Raw genomic sequence first — 19,740 nt, forward strand, 5'->3', positions numbered from 1 at the left:
ATAAAGAGACATTATTTAAATAATTATCACAAATTTTGAACATAAAGTATTTTTTTGTCGAAAAATCTCTATAAAAATGCATTTTTACCACTTTATATTATACAGATTGTCCCCGTAAAAGTTACGTATTATTAACAATCTAGTATAAGCCGTCCCTGTCTTTTAAATAGTAGTATCGAATTATTTATACTGTCAAATACACTACAAGGACTAATTTAATCATTTATTAAAAAATTCGTAATAATCGTATGAATAATTTATAAAATATGATTAAATATAAATTTTAATTTCGCAAATTTGAAAGCCTATAACTCAAAAACGAGGAGTTGTATATAAGAAAATTGTGTTTATGACACTATATTATAACATAACCTAGATAATTACCGATTTTTTTTCTACGTCACAGCATTATTTTCACGTCATACACCCCCCCTCGAATTTTTCTCGAAACACCCTGTATATGTACATCTAACTAAACAATATATTAACAAAAATCAAAATTTATACATCTTTAGATTTGTTCCATGTTTTTTTTTCAATAAAACGAAAATATTTTCACGAAAACGGAATTTTTTCGAAATTGGAGACGTACGATAAAAATTTTTAACATTTTACATCATCTTTAACAACAGTTCAACGTTCAAAATAAATTAAATAAGCTAGAATTTGTTATAGATTCAGTGAAGTACAAATAAACCATCACAGAAGCGACCATGGAACCACAGAAGCCAAAAATCGTAACCTAACCTCAAACAAAAAGACATCGTCCTTTCGGATGTTACTAAAAATGTTTATAGCGGTTAATAAAGTTTCTTAATCGATGAATATCGATTTTATGTAAATGTAGATGAAAAAGATACGGAAATAACGTCGTAATCTTCAATTATTTGTGGTTATGATGAACTCATAACCTAACATTTAACGGTATTGAAATATATCAACTAGAAACATATATTTTAAACGATTGTTTATTGTATGGGGTGAAATTTAACTCTAAAGGATTACGAATAACGGTTATTTTTGAAATATAAAAGAAACAGACATATTTACAAAGAAAAATAAACATTTTTATTTACGAGTGGTTGAAATATTTTGTGTCTACATTGACAATGGAAGATGAAACGTGTTTTTGGGGTTTATTTAGTCGAAAACGGAGTCATTTTGACGGATAATTCGTACAAACTAAAAATTTAACTAATTCCGGAGATAATTCAGGATTGTAATGGCCGCTATTTTGTAATTACGTAGTACTTTTAATATAAAATTAAAATAAACCGGTTTTATCATTATTTTAAGACAAGTTAATGACACCAAACAGAAAATGTTTGAATATATAATTATACCAAATCATTATTAACATCGAAAAACGTACGAATATTTACGAGGGCGTTTCCAAAAGTTTATTTTTCAACGTCATCTCCCGGCGATGTTTAATAACTTCGATACTTTTTTTTATTATAAGAATCGTCAAGTTTCTCAAAATAAAAAATAGTCTGAGAGGGTTAAATCTGGCGAATAGGGTGGATGAGGTGGTAATTCAAACTTTAATTCATTAATTTTGGGCATTGCAATGTCTTGATGATTCAACGTTTTTTTCTTAACAAAATGTGACCGTTTTTGCTCGATTTTTTCGCTCAAAATATTTTCTACCGGAAGTGGACTGTAACTTTGTTATTTTTTTTTTCACCTCTGAATGCATTGAAATAGAAAAAACCGGGTGGTTCTATTTAAGAAAATGAAATGAAAAAGTTAAACTTTGGACACTTTTTATACACGCCCTGTATGAAATAAGAAAATTTTCAATATAGATAAGGATACGTGTGACCTTGCTAAAAACAACCTAATAAAAACCATTTTCATATCTTTAAGGGTGTTATAGTAAAAAAATAATTTATAAGGGTCTGCAACGGTAAAATTTTTTACAAAAAAATTAATAACTCAAAAAGTATACATTTTTCGAAAAAAGTTTTTAGACAAAAGTATACTAAAATTTCACGTAGATTTCAAAAATGTATTAATATATAGGGTGTTCTATTTAAAAACATAAAGAAACTTGAATTTATGAAGTTAAACTTTGAACACTTTTTATACACACCCTGTATGAAATAAGAAAATGTTCAATATAGATAAGGATACGTGTGACCTTGCTAAAAACAACCAAATAAAAACCATTTTCATATCTTTAAGGGTATCTTCATAAAAAAATAATTTATAAGGGTCTGCAACGGTAAAATTTTTTACAAAAATATTAATAACTCAAAAAGTATACATTTTTCGAAAAAAGTTTTTAGACAAAAGTATACTAAAATTTCACGTAGATTTCAAAAATGTATTAATATATAGGGTGTTCTATTTAAAAACATAAAGAAACTTGAATTTATGAAGTTAAACTTTGAACACTTTTTATACACACCCTGTATGAAATAAGAAAATGTTCAATATAGATAAGGATACGTGTGACCTTGCTAAAAACAACCAAATAAAAACCATTTTCATATCTTTAAGGGTATCTTCATAAAAAAATAATTTATAAGGGTCTGCAACGGTAAAATTTTTTACAAAAAAATTAATAACTCAAAAAGTATACATTTTTCGAAAAAAGTTTTTAGACAAAAGTATACTAAAATTTCACGTAGATTTCAAAAATGTATTAATATATAGGGTGTTCTATTTAAAAACATAAAGAAACTTGAATTTATGAAGTTAAACTTTGAACACTTTTTATACACACCCTGTATGAAATAAGAAAATGTTCAATATAGATAAGGATACGTGTGACCTTGCTAAAAACAACCAAATAAAAACCATTTTCATATCTTTAAGGGTATCTTCATAAAAAAATAATTTATAAGGGTCTGCAACAGTAAAATTTTTTACAAAAAAATTAATAACTCAAAAAGTATACATTTTTCGAAAAAAGTTTTTAGACAAAAGTATACTAAAATTTCACGTAGATTTCAAAAATGTATTAATATATAGGGTGTTCTATTAAAAATAACAAAGTTACAGTCGATTTCCGGTAGAACCGGAAGTCGGCCATCTTTGAAAATAATTTAGTTAAAAAGATCGTATCCGAAAACACATAATTTTAACTCGTCGTGTATAATTAACTAAAATTCTAAACATACATTGATTTACTAATTAAAATCGACTGATTTATCAAACTTAAAAAGTAAAAAATCATTTTCTGATCGTAGAAAACCTTCTAAACCCCCAACATTGACATAGAGATTACGTACCGATTGAAATATATATTGTTTTATATGGATTCACAATAAATTTTAATTATTGATTGAAAATAATTCTCTCGAACAATTTAACACCCGGTATAATGGATGAAATTCATCTTCGAATCTTTCTGTTGTGACTTTTGAGTCATAAAAAAACAAAATATGTTTAAATCTCAAGTTTCTATATGAACCTCGAAAACATTTTTGTTAAATCAAATGTCATTAATCAAATGTCAATATGTCAATTTATTATTTTCCATGGCACACTTAATCTTTAATATAAATTCGACGTACTGTATATAAAAACGTGATTAAACTCCATATCCTCGTCGATTTTATATAAACCCGACTAATTTATAATTAAGAAATAACTTACTACAGGACTTTCATCGCCGAGTTCGTTGTCTCGTTCTTGCGGTTCCATTTCCATAGCGTAAACCGGCACCGGTTCTCTGTTTTTGACGCGAATTTTGACAAACTATAATTCGTAGAATGCTGCAAGGCACTCCACTCACAGTCACACCGATTATATTTAAATAAATAAAAAAAAACAACAAACACCACGTTAGCGCACAAACAGCAAAAGTCCACACCGAAATTTATTTAGAGGTTAGGTCATGCGCCTATAAATTCTCGATGAAACGATTCGTTATAGCCGCCGATCTAATTCGGAATGCTCGGCGTGCGGACAAATGAAGCGCGCTACGCTCCTAACGTGCTTTCCCCCGTTTTGGTTAACTAGTCGGCCAATGATCGTCGACTTCAGGAGGAGCTTGATTCGATGGAAGGACGGATCTAGCTATAGCCCAGCTTAGCATAATCATATATATTTTTATTGTATTTATTATCCAATCGCTCCCGGTTGCATACATTGTTTAGCCCCGCGACGTTGCCGATACTCATATTATTAACATATATATAAAGATAAATGAATTATCGTTTTTATAAACAATAGGTGGTGTTAATTAGTTGTGGCACCACTGAATTTATAAAATTTGACGTTTGTTTATACTAAATTATCTCACACTGTATATTTGAAGTAAATAAACGTTGAATTATTGTCTAATTGCTCGTTTTTACTCGTTTTTTTATTCCTCAAGGTCGAATAAAAGATGCGCGAACGACAAGAAGCTGATCACGTTTTGAAATATCAACTTCATAGTGTTTATGCGTATTGGAAACTCGTATAGACCTTAAGGTTTCGTAAAAACTTAAAATCGTAGTGGTAATTTCAATTTTAAATGAACAATTTTCTACTTTTTACGTCAAAAACATAACCTCACTTTTCTAATGTAGTTACCTACCTTGAAAAATGACTTTTCTAATAGAATTTGTACGTGCGTGTACGAGTGTTCATTTAACAAACAGTCGGTTGGATACACGAAAACTAATATTTGACAGAATCATTTTCCTATTTGAAAAAAATCGTTTTCTCATTGAATATTTTGTTAAATACGTTTAAAAGTACAATTTATTTATTTATGCGTTTAAAAAATTCGTTGTAGACACTATTTATATTCAAATTGAGAGGTCTCACACACCAGATGTCGCTTTATACATTATAAATACTTCAAAATCGTTAATCGCCGTTCAAATTTCTTTATATACATGCACTTTTAAGGTTATGTATACTAATAAACCGCCGTCATTGTTGAATTCGTACAATTTTGTATAATAATCACGCAAGAAGGGTTGGAAATTTCGAGATAACCAGTTTTTTAAATGAGGCGACTTCTCACACATCTGTAATGCAAATATTTGAAAATGTGTTAAAATTCCGAACTAGTTTTACGAGATCTTTGTATAAATGTATAAATGTAATAATATTTAGCATGTGAATAACAGACGTAACCGCAGCTTTAACTAACGAAATTTAAAAAAAAAAATTATTCGAGTACAACACCCTGTACTAATACACAATATAATAAAAAAAAAAGAAATTAAAATATATAATTTTAATAGTGAACCACCTTGTATGTGTATAAAGTGGACGAGTTGAGTAATTAACAGGTTTGTTCGAAGTCTCGGCGTCCGGCCCATAAATGTTATGTCAATATTTCATCAAGCTTTTTCCTGTGAATTACTCCAACAATTCATATTATCAATATTAACTCTGTCTTCCATCGAAATATCTTCCTATTTTTATTCAATTCTTCTTCTCATCAAATAAAGTTTATATTTAACTCAGACTCATCCGAATGAGTTGTCCTCGAAGTCAGTGGCGGCGACAAATCATGTTAATCGTTATTTCAAGGTTACATCTTCTTCTTTTTTATAGGCGAATCATTTTCTATTACTGGTGTTTATATTTCGTACATAATTCGAATATGAAAATCGGTTTTAGAAACACGTTCGATAATTAAAATGAAAAAATATGATTGATTTATAAAGTGGCATTTGAACAACGTTGCCAGATGATTTATAAAAATAAATAAATAAGATTTGAAAGTACAATTATTGTATTATAAAAAATATGACATCGACGTCAAATTATGATACGAGGGTCAGTGTTTTTCTTTATAGAACCGTCGTAATTTATCAAATGAATGGTTTAAAGATAAACTTGTTTCGTATGAAGTATATACATAATAATATGGTAAATTACACATCGTTTATAGAAGGGAGGTAATCGTCCCTTTTCTGAGCTCGATGAGTCCGAATAGGTCGTGATTAATCGTCTGACGATGGTGCTAATGGCTTGTTTCAAAACCGTACGCTTTGTATTTTTGTTTTTCATTACGAGACGAGGGTAAAAACGACTGATTACCGCCAGCGACCGCTTAATCTGTACTAATTCATAAGCATTTTAGATTGCACGTTAAAGAAATTTATTGTTTTCAAACGTCGCTTTTTCCGTTTGCCATTTTCATTTATTTCCTTCGCTTTTTATAACTTTTAATAATAATTCATACTTTTTTTTTTATTATCTTCATCAATAAATAATGTACACACCTCATAATCACTGATTCTAATTATTTTTTTCTTGCATGTAAAAACTAACTAATAAAAATCTCGCTTTTAATTTATCTTCAACCAACAGCTAGAGTAAATTCGTCTTCGTCGATGTTTAATATCAGTGTCAGTAACATCGTTAATCTTCGTCCTGCCCCCATAGAATGTAATTATCCGTATTATCTTACCCGATACCGAAATTGAAATATTTCCGTTCGTCCTTTCAAGGAAACTTCGAAACAAGAATGTTGGAAACGTAAGGAAAACTGTAAAATCAATTTTTGTGTTGTCTAAAATATATTTTATGCAATAATGAACATTTATTAAACTACCCTCGTATATAACAATAACGAATGACGTTATTTCATATGTCAAACCATAATTTAGATTCTTCTTTTTTATAAATAAAATATCAATAAACAGAAGATAATTTTTTTTTATGAAATAAACTAATTATAAATAAAAAATATTTAGAACGTTAGTTATGGGTAATAAATGTTTAAATATTTCTAATTAGGTGTATTTAAATAGTTAGATACATTAATTACACATTTTTGAGGACAATACAATTAAAAACGAAATTAGAATTGATATCTAAATAATTACCTTCAAATGAAAAAAACAAATGATAATATATACCCAATTATAAAAACTTATTAAATAAATTAACAATATTTATATTGAATATACATAGTGGATACAAATATTGGTTGCATAGCACAAAGAACGTCGCTTTGACATTTGACGTACCAAATTTCTTTTACGATTCGAATGTTTAATATTAACAACAAGATGTAATTATACGTATTAGGCAACTAGCTTTACTTATTATATTAGAAAAGCAAATAAGGCATATTAATTATATCCTATATCTGATTTAGGTGCCAAGAATCATTGGAAAACCCGAAAAAAATTAAGAAACCTCTTTTCATCGTTTTATACGTAAACTTCATTATTCATATTTCTAGTAATTGCAACCTTGAAAAAATATTATAATAAGTAAGATAGTAGTGCACCTATTATGTTAAATAATGTTAATGACATGTTTTTAAATATACGTATAATAAACAGAAATTAGAAATTTCAAATTTTATTTATTTATTTAAATGATTTCCAATATATTACGTAATACTGGTTGCCTATCACATAGGACAAGCCATCGATAGGATGCATATATTGGAAGGTTTGTTAAAGTCTTTGTTAATTAAATTTTGGAATCTTATTTTCCACAAATCTCGTTTGTCTAATGAAGTGAACTGTTGTAACTTGTAAAAGTTTTAGTTGTTAAATGTAACGTCCAAATTTCCCTAATGTCAAATTTTGCGTTGGTCACAATGTATCTTGTCATTGTCAAAAGTATTTGATAGTTAAGTTTTGCTTCTTGTTCCTTGTGAGATTATAGAAATAGAATCTCGTACTAAGTATTCTAGAATATAGTTGAGTGGTAAATCGTGAAGTGATTTGTCAACTTGTTATTTACTTTAGTCAGTTGATAACTATGTCTTGTTTTTATTTTTATAATTTGTTCAATGTTTTTTGTGTTATACATCTTCTATTTATCCAAAAAGTTTAAATCATGTATGTGTATTATTAATCTAGAACTTCCAAATTATATTTTTTGTAATAAAAAATTTTTTCATAAATATTTTTTTTATTAATTCTTTATTAAAAAGTGTTAGATAACTTAACAAATGAATATTTACACCACCATACCTAATTATATGTGTTTAATAAAATGTATTTCACAATTTACTTTTCCTCATCAAGAATTTTTGAACTGCAATAGAAAAGTCTTCAGAATTAATGCACTCTTTCAAAACCTCAAATTCCCTTTTGTTACAATCACTGTAAATCTTCTTGAAATTCTCCATTATAGCTGCTTTATTTCTCTTAATATTATCGACAGATAAGGTTCCGTATTTATGTAAATCTTTTATAAACTCATCCAACTCAGAATGAGGGATAACTCTAGAAACCAAACCATAATTGCATGCTTCTTGTGCAGTTAATTTCCGATTCAAAAAAAGGACTTCGGAAGCCACACTTCTACCTAAGATAAACGGATAACTAAAACTTGAGGTTCCTTCTACGCATAACCCTAGTTTTAAAAATGGAGTGTCAAAAACAGCTCGATCACTGGCATAAACAATATCGCACAAAGTAACTAAAGTAGCTCCAATTCCAATCGCCGTTCCATTTACAATACAAATAAGTAGTTTAGGGTAATTGATGAATGCTTCTACCATATCTTCTACAGCTTTCATAGCGATATCAGGGTCTTGCATAGAAGTCGACATGTCATTACCGCTAGAAAAATAGTCTCCAACTGCTGTCAGTAATGTCACTGCAATTTTGTCATTATTAGCGTCCTCATTTAAAATCGTTGTTAAAGTTTTATAAACTTCCATATTGAAAGCATTTTTCTTCCAAGGACGATTCACTTTTATAGTTTTCACACCATTTTTAAAAGTCTCGATTATAACCATTTTGTTTATTTGGATAATTATTATTCACGAGATGAATGGTTCTATTTCAAGATTAATATTTGTACTAACGAACTTAAATTTCATTAATAAACTCACTGGTTTTCAGTAATTGAAGTAGCTAATCTTGATTAAATGTTTACAAATTCTAGGGGTTATCATTTTATCAATTTTTTTATTGATTACTATTTATTTTCGTCTTCTTCTTTTTTAAGTGACCGCATAACTATTTCTATTAAGGTGAAAGCCAATACTTTTTTGAGTGTCGACAGTTTTTATTGTACATCCTAGCTTATTTAGACTTAAAATAGAAGTCAAAATTTACTTGAAATGAAAATTTAACCTAATTTATCATAATAGTGTTTAAAATACATTATATTTAAACATTAGATGTATTTTTGTTACCAATAGGCAGATTCGAATAGAAGAAGAACGAATTTTCTTCTTTTATACATGACTTTATGGATACGTTTATAAGGTGAAAGTCACTACTTTTTTTGTTTTCAAAACTGTTTTTGTTTATTCAAAAATAATCATGCATTGTGATGGTCTGTATAGTTTGAAATAAAAATTCAAATTTTGGTAAAGGTGATTATCAATTTTTTAGATCTTCTTTTTTTTAATGTCTTTATGAACTACTATTATTCTAAAAAGAAAGGGGCCATTTGCAAAACGAAAATTATTTTCTGTCATTAAAGTTACTTTTTATAGTCGGTTTATTAAATGGTGGTGCCATAAAAATGTGTATAAAACAAGTAATTTTTCAACTTTATTGTGTGTAACAATAAACAATTGGTGAGATTTAATACTCTGTATACTTTGGAATGAAAGTAAGATAATACGAATAAGTTATTGAGGGATTCTATCGTAATTTCAGGTTAGGTAAAGTAAAAATTAAAACTTTCAAAGTTTATATAATTTATTTATAAATAGCAGTCATATAATATCACAGGTTTTATATAAAATTTATTGGTTACAATGAATTAAAACAATCTATAATTAAATATAAAATTTACGAATTTTTATTGGTATAAATACGAGTCCCGTTATTTCATCTTAAAAGGCGCTTGTTAAAACGCATAACTACAAGCATACGTCACGTTCAAGACATTATCCAATTGTTATTAACCTTTCAAAATTGCCGTAATCAATTCCTATAACCATTTTTCCATACAGTATCCTTCAAATAAGCCAACTGATCGCTAGATATCAAGTCCTCTACGAAATCAGTAAAACCAAGTTCACTGGCTATCCTATATTTTGTATGTACGGATGGTAGTTGATATAATATCGTTTTCATGTTGTTAATCTCACAAATATTGTTGGTTTTGGAGGACAAAAATCTTCTAGATATATCGTTAACCAACGAATCGGTGAGAGGTAGGTGTTTCACGAAACCCTCTAAGTAATTAGTACGATTTTGTTTTACGAATTGGGCGAACAAAACTGCGCCCCATTCGGGATAATAACCATAGGATTCAGAAAGAATTAGACTTTGATCGAAACTGCAAAAAAATATGTTATTGGAAAATTGAATTTATGATTTATATGAATCAAGACATTGAGTCCTGAAGCTGATGTTGTAATGGAATATAATTATTAAAATTTCAAATTATTACCATTATAATGATAGGTGTTGATTTGCGTAACTGTGAATTGAATAAAAAATCACAAAAATTGAGTGAAATGGGATGAAAAAGTCAATTTTCCCTCAACTAGGTCAGTTTAAAACTAGTGACATTTAAATAGAGCAAAAATTGAGTTTATTTGGCAATTGTAGAGAATAATGAATCCAAAACTAATAATTGGCAGTAAAGTTGGAAAATTGGGTATAGTAGTTTGATAATAACAGATAATCAAATGACAAAAATTGGACAAAAAAGTTAATTTGATACTAACAACGGTTGTTGTTTTAAGTGAAAGAAAAATTTGCTCTTAATGACACTAATTGAACTGAACAGTGAGTTTGGCACTAACGACAAACAGTGGAAGTTTCAAAAAACTTGAAAAATTGAATATAGTGTGATTTGATATTATGATCGGAGGATGGAAAATGAATAAAATGATGGAATCGACACTAATTAAGTTGACAAAAGAGTGAACATGAGATTAAACACACAAATTGTACGAAAAAGAGGAAACTGGATAGAAAAATAAGACAAAGGGCCAATTCCTTACAGCCTACTCTATATTTTAGTAGTCAAGGATTAAATATGACGATTCCCATTGGAATTAATTTTAGCGGGAGACGTTCTATTGGTGGGAAAATTCAGTTCCAGAAATTTAGACTCTTAGACCAGAATACTTCCTGAATTGAAAAAAAAACGATTTACCTACCTTAAATGATGAGTGATCAATTCTCTAATTTGAATTTCAATCAAATTGAGCAAACAAAAAACGTTGGCATTATTTGGTAATCCTTTAAACAGAGATATCTGTAAAGCTATCAATTCAGCTTGTTTAGCGGAATTCATAGCTTTCGTTAACTTTTCTCCTTGTAGATGGAATTCCGTGGCATGCGTGTAATATTCAAGAGCCTAAAATTTATATAAACAAAAAATATCTTGAATACACAACAATTAAATGAAATAATCACTTTTTTAAAACTCCTCATAACATCAAATTCAATTATTTTATAAATAGTATTAGACTTAATAAAAATACAATTACTAACCTTATTGAGACACATTTTGGTATCCTCCGTGTTCGAAAATAGAATAAAGGGTTCAGTATCCGGATCGAGTTTATTATTTTGCATATCCAATTTAGCGATAGCTATCAAATTATTGATAACGTATCCGGCTTCACCTTCCCAAATTGTAGCCACTTCGGAAAACAAAGTAAAATGCAAAGCGACTATTTTATACAACTCCTTATTTTCGGGACAATATTTTTTCAAATATTCCAACAGGGCGGCTTTCAGAGCGTTATCTTTTCGAGAACCTTTCCTAAGCAAAAATTCGAATTGATCGTTTTCTCTTAAAATTTCAAACACGTACGTCATTTCAGTGTATCTACCTACACCTGTTAATAATCTGACGATTAATTTCCAACTTCTCAATTTCAATAAATGGGAAACTACGATTCTGGATTTTTTTAATATTAAAAAAATTCCTTCCATGTTACAATCGGCGGTGTAACAAGAATGTGCGATGATTAATAATTCGATTACGAGTGCTATTTGATTAATTTTGAAATTTAAAGCCGCTACAACCTACGATATTTGAATGTTAACAATAATAAAATCGAAAAAAACTCGTAAAATTCACCTGAGATTTATGGGTAGCACTCGCGAATGCGTATAATTTATCTCCCAATATTGAAGAACAATTATCGGGAAGTAATTTTAAAACTAAATTGAAATCTTCATCCATTTTTATATCCCACATCGTGAAACCTTCTAACCAAGACTGAACGAATTTTGTAGCCGCCGTAACGATTTCTTCGCAAATCAAATCGGCAACCTAACATTTTGTAAACAACGTTTTCATTTAAGGTTATATCTTCTTCTTTTTTATAATTAATAGTTGAACTACTATTGTGTTTTATTAAGTAAAGACCACCAACCATGGAAATGTCTTTTCATATAAATTTTAAATCATTTATTAACGAAAATTTATATAAAAAAATGTTTTAAATAAATAATTTATCAATTTTAGTTACATAAAATAAAAAATTTAAAAGTATAATAAAAATTGAGCTAAACATAATCAACAACGTTGCCAAATTTTGAAATTAGTATAGAAATTAAGGAAATATAAAATATTTAGCAAATTCCGAATATACAGGTAAAAAACTAAGTGATATATCAATGTTTTATATAAAACGACATATTCCAATGAAAATTGACCATTTTTTTTTATCATTTACCTGCTCCTTAGTCCACTTATAAACGGAAACAAAATCGTGGACAATCTCCAATTTGTTGGAGCAATTTTCTTCCAAGACAGCTTTCAACATTCTCATCGGATCTTTGGTGGGTACTATCAATTTGTAAGGAATATCGATATTGATACTAATTCTGTAGGTCATTAATATTGTTTGAGCTATTTCGACACCGCAGGTAATTCTTCCAGCTAGCGAACTCAACATACCCAATATATCTCGACCGGAATCGTTAACTGTATCGACAGTTCCTTCGGAGGTGCTCGACGAAGAAGCTGAATCATTGATAACATCAATAGAAAAACCTGATAATAAAATTAATGGAACAAAGAAAAATAAAGATGAAAAAGTAAATATTATGTCCAAAAATTGATAATCTTACATTAACTATGGTTAATTTGAAGAAATTAATGAGCCTGGCACTAATGACAGTCATTTTGGACTAAATAGAGGGGCTGGCACTAATGTCAGATAGTCAAATTGGACGAAATAATGAACCTGGCACTAAAGACAATGATTTTAGACAAAATAATGAGCCTGACATTATTGACAGGTAACCAAATTGTCAAAAAAATGACATTTTTGACGTTAATGCTAAAAATGGCGAGTTTGACAGTTGAAATATAGATAAAAATGACACTTCTTGAAATATTGAAATAAAAATGAAACATTTATATGCAAGTTTTGACGAATAATATGCGCCTAAACAATTTAGTTAGTTTAATGAAGATGTACGTATAAATATTACTTACGGGGGACGTTTCCAGGATTCCTAGTGAACAATTGAGTTTTTTTATGACTCAATCTTCCGAAGGAGAGTCCCTTCGATAAAAACAGTTTGTGTTCGGGACCGATGTGTTGAGGTTGTACCAAACCTTCGGCTAAACTATGACACAATTTCAAAATATCCAAATGGGGATTTTTACAACCGAATATTTTTTCCAATTTAACTGCTAACCAAAATCGATCGTTATCGAGGGCGTCGTTAATCATGGTATTTATTATATTTATGGCTTCTGGAGAAAGGATCTTATTGTTAACCGGGATTTCTTCGAGCATATTCAACATTTCTTCAAATGGAACGAGTCGAAGGGTTTCTTCAGCGATTATGTTGTCCAAAGTACGCCATTTTTCCTCTAACGTTATATACACCGACCATTTTTCTTTTTCTAAATCGTTTCGAGATGGTAGATCGTTATTTTTCGACCATTTATGCGCTAAATTTATTAGTTCGAATTTTTCTATGCTAAAACGAAAAAAATCAGACTAATGCCTTTGATACATTTCAAAAACATTTCAAAAATAATTCTAATGACATATATGACACTAATGACAGTAAAAATGTCACTAATGACATGTCAGATTCGTTATAATGTTGAATTCGACATTAATAAGATCAAAATTGTGGGCATCTACAGTGTTATTAATTAAGGAGAGTTAATGTAGAGTGAAATAAAAATAATATTTTGAAAATTTAAAAAAATTTCATCAAAACAATGTAAAAAAAAAAGTTCGTCACTTACGTTGTTTCCACTTTGGATACGTGCTCCAAGAAAAACTTGACCACACAATCGGCAGTTAATTTTCTGGACTCGAATTCGTCGTTACACTTTATCCAAAATTCGAGTCCTCTCGAATCCTTAGTTTTGAATTTGTGCTCCCACTGCCTTATCAAGATTATATCTGAAGGTGCATTTTTGATTTTGGCCACTTTTAAAGCATCATCGAATCTAAAGTTATCCAAAAAAGCGTTTACACATTCGTCTAGAGCTGCATCTTCACCTTTATCGCTCAAAAACAAATCGATATTGAATCTTATATCGCTGTTGGAATTGTAAACAATTTCCAAAACATCAAAAAAATTAGTAAAATCCGGACAGTTGACATATTTATTTATGTCGATCTTATTTAGAGTTCGTACTAATCCGAGTTGTTCGTGTAAGGACGTTACGTTGAATTGTAGAGTCGAAGAAAGTAGTTCAACGACTATTTTTTCTATCCAAATTATATTATTGGAATATGTCATCTCGTGATCAGTTTCTGAGATCAAACTGTATCTCCTGCATTGACCTAAAGATGTCTTAAAAGTGTTTAATAAAGCAGTAAGAATTGTAACATCTTGGACTCCTTCAATACACAGATTTAGAAATTCTACGAAATACCTCAAAGGATTGGTCTGCAAGACAAATATAACTTATAATCAAAAGTTATTTAGAAAATATGGAGGAATCAATATAAATTTGGTAAAATAAACAACATAAAAGTATTATATTAAAAGATATATATGAAAAGTGGCAACGCCAATATTGAATTGAAATTTTTCAACACAAACATGTAAAAAGTTGAATACATAATAATATGTAAGAAGATAAAAACTTACTGGCATAAAAATTTCGAAACTTTGCAGCAAAGTCTTGGGAAATCTATTTTTCATAACATCGTTCAACAATTTAGAAACCGATTGGGAATTCAGAGCGATTAGTTCGAAATTCGTGAAAACTTCGTATAAACCGGAAGAAACAGCTAGCCACGTCAACCAGTTTGTTATTAAAGAATCTGGCTAAAATACACAACATATTCAACTTATACACATTAAATTTAAAAAACATCGAATGATTTATTATTATTTTGTTTTATATTATCATCATAAGAAAATGTTCTTCTTGTTGACAGTTTAATTTGGCCTTGACACACGTTAATAATCCACAATTTTTGCCAGAAACAAGTATTACGAAAATAATTACGTTTTATATGTTGAAAAAATTCAAATGACATATGAAATAATCAATATTTTTCATGGAATTTATTAAAAAATATGCATAACACGGGCGATTAAACCGTGGTAGTTTAAACCATAGATAAATTGATAGTTGAATACGGATGACATTCCCAATAGTTAAAATTTAATCTATGCAAGTTAGGGTTGGTAACCATGTTCTTATGTCATATTTTTTTAAATGATTCATTGTTTACGTTATTTTTGGTATTTCATTGTTTGAAAAGCTAATTTTTTTGAAAACATCCAGAAATTGAATCAAAGTTGAAAGTAAACAAAAAAATATATTCAAGTTGCTTAATTTAAATGATGAAATGATATTTTAATTCACGTTGTTATATATAAAATTATGTTTTTACAAAAATATACAATAATTTTGTAACTTGAGGCAAAATGGTTCTAATATTAGACGATTATAATGGAATTTTTTCGTAATAACGACACATAGAATGGAAAAAAAGGTAATAAACTGACATTAATGAGAGATAAAACGCTTTGACACTAAAGGTAGATTTTAAATTAAACAAAATAGTGAATTTACTGCACAAAAAAATAATAAATGGTAAATTTGACACTGCAAATGTCAAATGAAGTAGGAAGGTGAATTTAACAAACTATATATAAACTTACCTCGTAACTTGTGGCGAAAATAGCCAATACAGGATTTTTGTACAGCTGACAAGCTTGTAATAAGGCCCTCGGTGGATCCGTACTACTGTGACATCTTATTAAAGTTTGTAATAACGTGGCTTTAGTATTCGAAACGTCGATTTCCAAAAAATCGGATCCTCCCGAACTGCTACCGCTACCGTAGCTCGACCTCGAAGGTGCGCTATAAATCGAACCGCCCTGATTCAAGTTTTCCAAACTTTTCCTGACACCAATTCTTGACAAATAGTGATTCCGAGAATCCCTCTCGCCCATCAGCACGTTGTGTTCTATATTTATATCGTGCACGACGCTGTGGTGGAGATGTTCCAACATATTCGGATTCCTGAACGACTGCACGAGCGGCTTGATTTGTTCGGCGGGGTAATTCTTCATTTGGGCGAAAACGAGAAAAGGCAACCACATGTTGTTAGCCCCGCACGCTTTCAAAAACATCTCCGGTAATTTGAGATCGTAGCAAATCGTGAAATTAACGACGATATCGTAGGATTTAACGGCTTTGATGAAGTAGGAACCATCTAGGAGGTTATCGAAATCGATTTCTTTCATAACAATCGGTTCTAATACTGATAATATCTCCGTAGGATTATTTTCTATGTTTGAAAACATTTTTTTTAAAATATTCGTTTCTATACCGTCTTCTAATAAAATTTTTATAACTGTTACGGTTATTTTTATAAAATTTGAATCAACGCCTATCATTTCTAAGAAAGCTACACAACTGGATGTTATTTCGATGTTCGTTATATTCCGAAGGACAATTTTGAATATTTTTTTTCGTAAAACTTTGATATCACCTTCGGAAAATCCTTTGAAATCTTCGTATTGATTCAGAAGATATAATTTAGACGCTATGCTTGGTCTGTATTGTTTCACGTAGAAAATATAATTAATCTTCTTCACGTAACCGAATTTTTTTTGTAAAAGAGTATTAGTGAAATCTGGTAATACCGAATCTCCAAATTGAAAAAAATACAATTGATTTACGTTAACGCCATAATGTTTCAATAAAAGTTCGTAAAAATACAATTTTTTTTCTTCTTCGATAACTTTCTTCCTATTCGTTATCGTAATTAAAGACGGTATTTCTTCTAATAAACAATCAATAGATTCACTAGACACTATTTCATCCATTTTCAACGTTTTTCCTTCTATTAAACTTTCCATTGAAATTTCTTTAGAAAATAATATAATCGATAATAAAATTAACGGATTCTTCTTAAAATAAACTTCCAAATTTTCCGATAGAAACGTCGAAACTTCGATGATATTATCTCTCAATAAAGGTTCCTCGAAATCTTTTATCAACTGTCTAAAATTTAATACAAGTTCCAAATATCGATTACCTTTTACTGTATCCTCGTTGATTTCGAAATTTTCTATACAACTACTCATCACGTGAATCAATCTATTATCCACACAATAATCAACCAACTGATTCAAAAAAACTTTTTCCGTTAAATTACTATTTCTATCTCTCAATATCTCGTAAATATTCGGTAAATTATTCGAATTATACAATCTCGTTATTATATTCATAAAATTTTTTTTGTCTCTATCACAAAAAATACCGAATCGACATAAATCGTTGAGAATAAAAGTGGAAACGTGCGGCAGTATCTCAGGCGAATTTAAATAATTTATCATATCGTTCGTAATTGGAAACTGTTTGAATACTTTCAATAAATTGTCAGGTATTTCTATAGTATCGTAACTTTCGGTATAATGAATATGATTCCAAGAATATAATAGTTTTATATCGTGGTATGCCAACAGTTGTTTCCAAACTGCTTCTGCCGTTAAAAACGGAATTAATTTGGCATCTAAAATTAAATATCACAAATAAATGATTACACATCTTAAAACTTTGGTAAACAATGAAGTTTGTAACGTTTTATTGACATCTGTCACTATCTTATTTGCAAGGTTGATAAACGATAGGATAACTTATCTTATTGACAAGTGACGTCATCCATTGAAAACCCGTAGGTGAGAAAATAGAAATGGCGCTGTTATATCAACATTATTAGGCGACCCAATCTCTACCAACCTTGAATTATTATTCTGTACCAGTAGCTAATGACGTAAAAAACGAGATCGCGTGAAAATAAATTGATTTTTTTATATATGGAGCATTAAATATATAAAAAAAGTGATCTTATAAAATAAAAGCAAAAGTATGGTTTCACTTTTAACAGATAACAATGAAGTTTGTAAGTTCTTTTGTCACATGTTAATGCATTAATTGAACATGTAGCTAATGACATAAAAGATGAGTTTCTTGTTTAGGAAGATCGCTTGACGAGAAAGAAGAAGAAAATTGTAAGAAAGTTTATATATACAGAAAGAGGATTTGTTATTTTGGTATTACAGTTTTGCATTTCTTGATAATTATCGTCATTTTCACGTTAAATTTTCATCAAAAATGCTTTCGTATCCCGCCAGAATATATTTGTAAAAATCAAATTAATAAAAAACAAAAAAACTCAAATCAAATCGCCATTTTGAAAGTTAAACAACATATTAAATACCCTGTATAACATATTTGCAGCTTTTGATGTAATTGGGAGGAGTGGGGGTTATTTTGAATTTGAATTAAAATATGGGGTGATCTATAAAAATTTAGTGCTTGAACCTGTTTATTTCAAGATATATAAGAATTGTTAACTCTGTATATGTTGAATTTACGATTTATTAATGAATTTAAATAGAAAATTAAACTAAATTAACTTACCGTAACTCCTCAAGAATAATTTAACTGCTATTTTGGATTTCCAGCTACTTTCCTGATTTTTCAAACATTCAATGCTGTTTCTCTCCAATTTCCACTTGGACATAACCAAACTGTTGTTCAAAATTATTTCAAGAAAATGCCATAAGTGTAACAAATTATCGTCCAATTTACTTTGATTTTTTAAATGATTTCCAATATACTCTCGTAATTCCCGATTCACCGTATTACAAAATATTTTCGATAATTCTTCTTGAGGATTGATTCCTATGTTACTCAATATATGAGATACTCTAAATATTTGTTTGCGATTTAGAAGGTCGTTTACCCATGTAAGTACCTGACAATACATTCATAACTTATTTTATTTTAATATTTAACAATTATTACTCACCTCATTTTTATAATAATCTTCTGCTTCTTTCAAATCGATTTTTTTCCTTTGTGAAATAAACAGTGCTACTAGGTCCATGGCGATGCCTTTTGCAGCCGCTTCTCTTGCGACTTCTCTGTCTCCTTTGCAGCACCACCCCTTCCATAATCCGATGTTTTCAGGTTTTAAATTCCGAGGTGGAGTAGGTTTCTAAAATATTGAATAATTTACCAAAAAAAAAAAACTCGAAAAATTATAAAATATTAACCTCGTTATTTTCTGCAATCGAGTCCATATCAATAAAAGTTCAACAAAACACGTCTACTCTGTATCTACAAATGTATTGTTGTATTTATAGTTCATAGGACATATTAGCTGATAAAATTCTAAGTAAATAAAAACAAAGTTTTTCGAAGTAATTTTGATTACAAAAAATGTTTATAAGCATAGTATTATTGGACGATGATAGCATGTACCGCCATCTGTCTTCGTGAATATTATCGTTAACAAATAATATTGAAAAGATAATCAGATTTATTTTTTAAAATGTTACCTATTCTATTTTATACATCTTTGTTCAAATTAGATGACAAGCCATTGACAAATGACAACTTGTCTAACTCTCTTTTAACAACTTACAT

At 29.2% G+C, this 19,740-nt stretch overlaps 3 protein-coding genes across 9 annotated transcripts in view; all 3 read right to left on the minus strand.

Annotated features, from left to right (window-relative positions):
* LOC130445102 (protein dead ringer-like) overlaps positions 1–4,007 on the minus strand; it is a 177,588-nt gene extending 173,581 nt beyond the window's left edge. For all 4 annotated transcript variants that reach the window (XM_056780613.1, XM_056780608.1, XM_056780609.1 and 1 more), the window contains exon 1: positions 3,607–4,007. In XM_056780613.1, the coding sequence (XP_056636591.1) occupies positions 3,607–3,660 (54 nt within the window). In that variant the 5' untranslated portion in view covers positions 3,661–4,007. The remainder of the gene's footprint in view (positions 1–3,606) is intronic.
* A 3,754-nt stretch (positions 4,008–7,761) lies between these two features.
* On the minus strand, positions 7,762–8,856 carry LOC130445187 (enoyl-CoA delta isomerase 2). Its single transcript, XM_056780726.1, has one exon. The coding sequence runs from the start codon at positions 8,666–8,668 to the stop codon at positions 7,925–7,927; it is 744 nt and encodes a 247-aa protein (XP_056636704.1). The 5' UTR covers positions 8,669–8,856; the 3' UTR covers positions 7,762–7,924.
* A 602-nt stretch (positions 8,857–9,458) lies between these two features.
* LOC130445638 (spatacsin) lies at positions 9,459–19,722 on the minus strand. Of its 4 annotated transcripts, none has more exons than XM_056781384.1 (13): positions 19,653–19,704; positions 19,368–19,431; positions 19,121–19,309; positions 18,730–19,066; positions 15,957–17,818; positions 14,931–15,110; positions 14,074–14,726; positions 13,303–13,796; positions 12,536–12,855; positions 11,935–12,129; positions 11,340–11,879; positions 11,003–11,202; positions 9,459–10,170 (listed from the first exon to the last, which is right to left on the minus strand). In XM_056781384.1, the coding sequence occupies exons 2-13, from the start codon at positions 19,392–19,394 to the stop codon at positions 9,813–9,815; spliced, it is 5,355 nt and encodes a 1,784-aa protein (XP_056637362.1). In that variant the 5' UTR covers positions 19,395–19,431; positions 19,653–19,704; the 3' UTR covers positions 9,459–9,812. The 4 variants fall into 4 exon arrangements, with proteins under 4 accessions (XP_056637362.1, XP_056637366.1, XP_056637363.1 ...); XM_056781388.1 differs by having other exon boundaries at positions 9,460–10,170; positions 12,536–12,825; XM_056781385.1 differs by having other exon boundaries at positions 9,460–10,170; positions 19,368–19,722.
* Between the last annotated feature and the right edge of the window lie 18 nt (positions 19,723–19,740).

Source organism: Diorhabda sublineata, chromosome 6, assembly GCF_026230105.1.
Source record: "Diorhabda sublineata isolate icDioSubl1.1 chromosome 6, icDioSubl1.1, whole genome shotgun sequence".
NCBI classification, from domain to species: Eukaryota; Metazoa; Arthropoda; class Insecta; order Coleoptera; family Chrysomelidae; genus Diorhabda; species Diorhabda sublineata.

What these genes read in the sequence shown, in the direction of transcription:
- LOC130445187 (XM_056780726.1), bottom strand. Translation starts at nt 8,668, where the DNA reads ATGGTTATAATCGAGACTTTTAAAAATGGTGTGAAAACTATAAAAGTG.
- LOC130445638 (XM_056781384.1), bottom strand. Translation starts at nt 19,394, where the DNA reads ATGGACTCGATTGCAGAAAATAACGAG. An exon ending in ATAAGTGGACTAAGGAGCAG is followed by an intron (nt 12,130 to 12,535) that starts GTAAATGATAAA and finishes ACAAAATGTTAG; the next exon opens with GTTGCCGATTTGATTTGCGA. An exon ending in GTGCTACCCATAAATCTCAG is followed by an intron (nt 11,880 to 11,934) that starts GTGAATTTTACG and finishes CAAATATCGTAG; the next exon opens with GTTGTAGCGGCTTTAAATTT.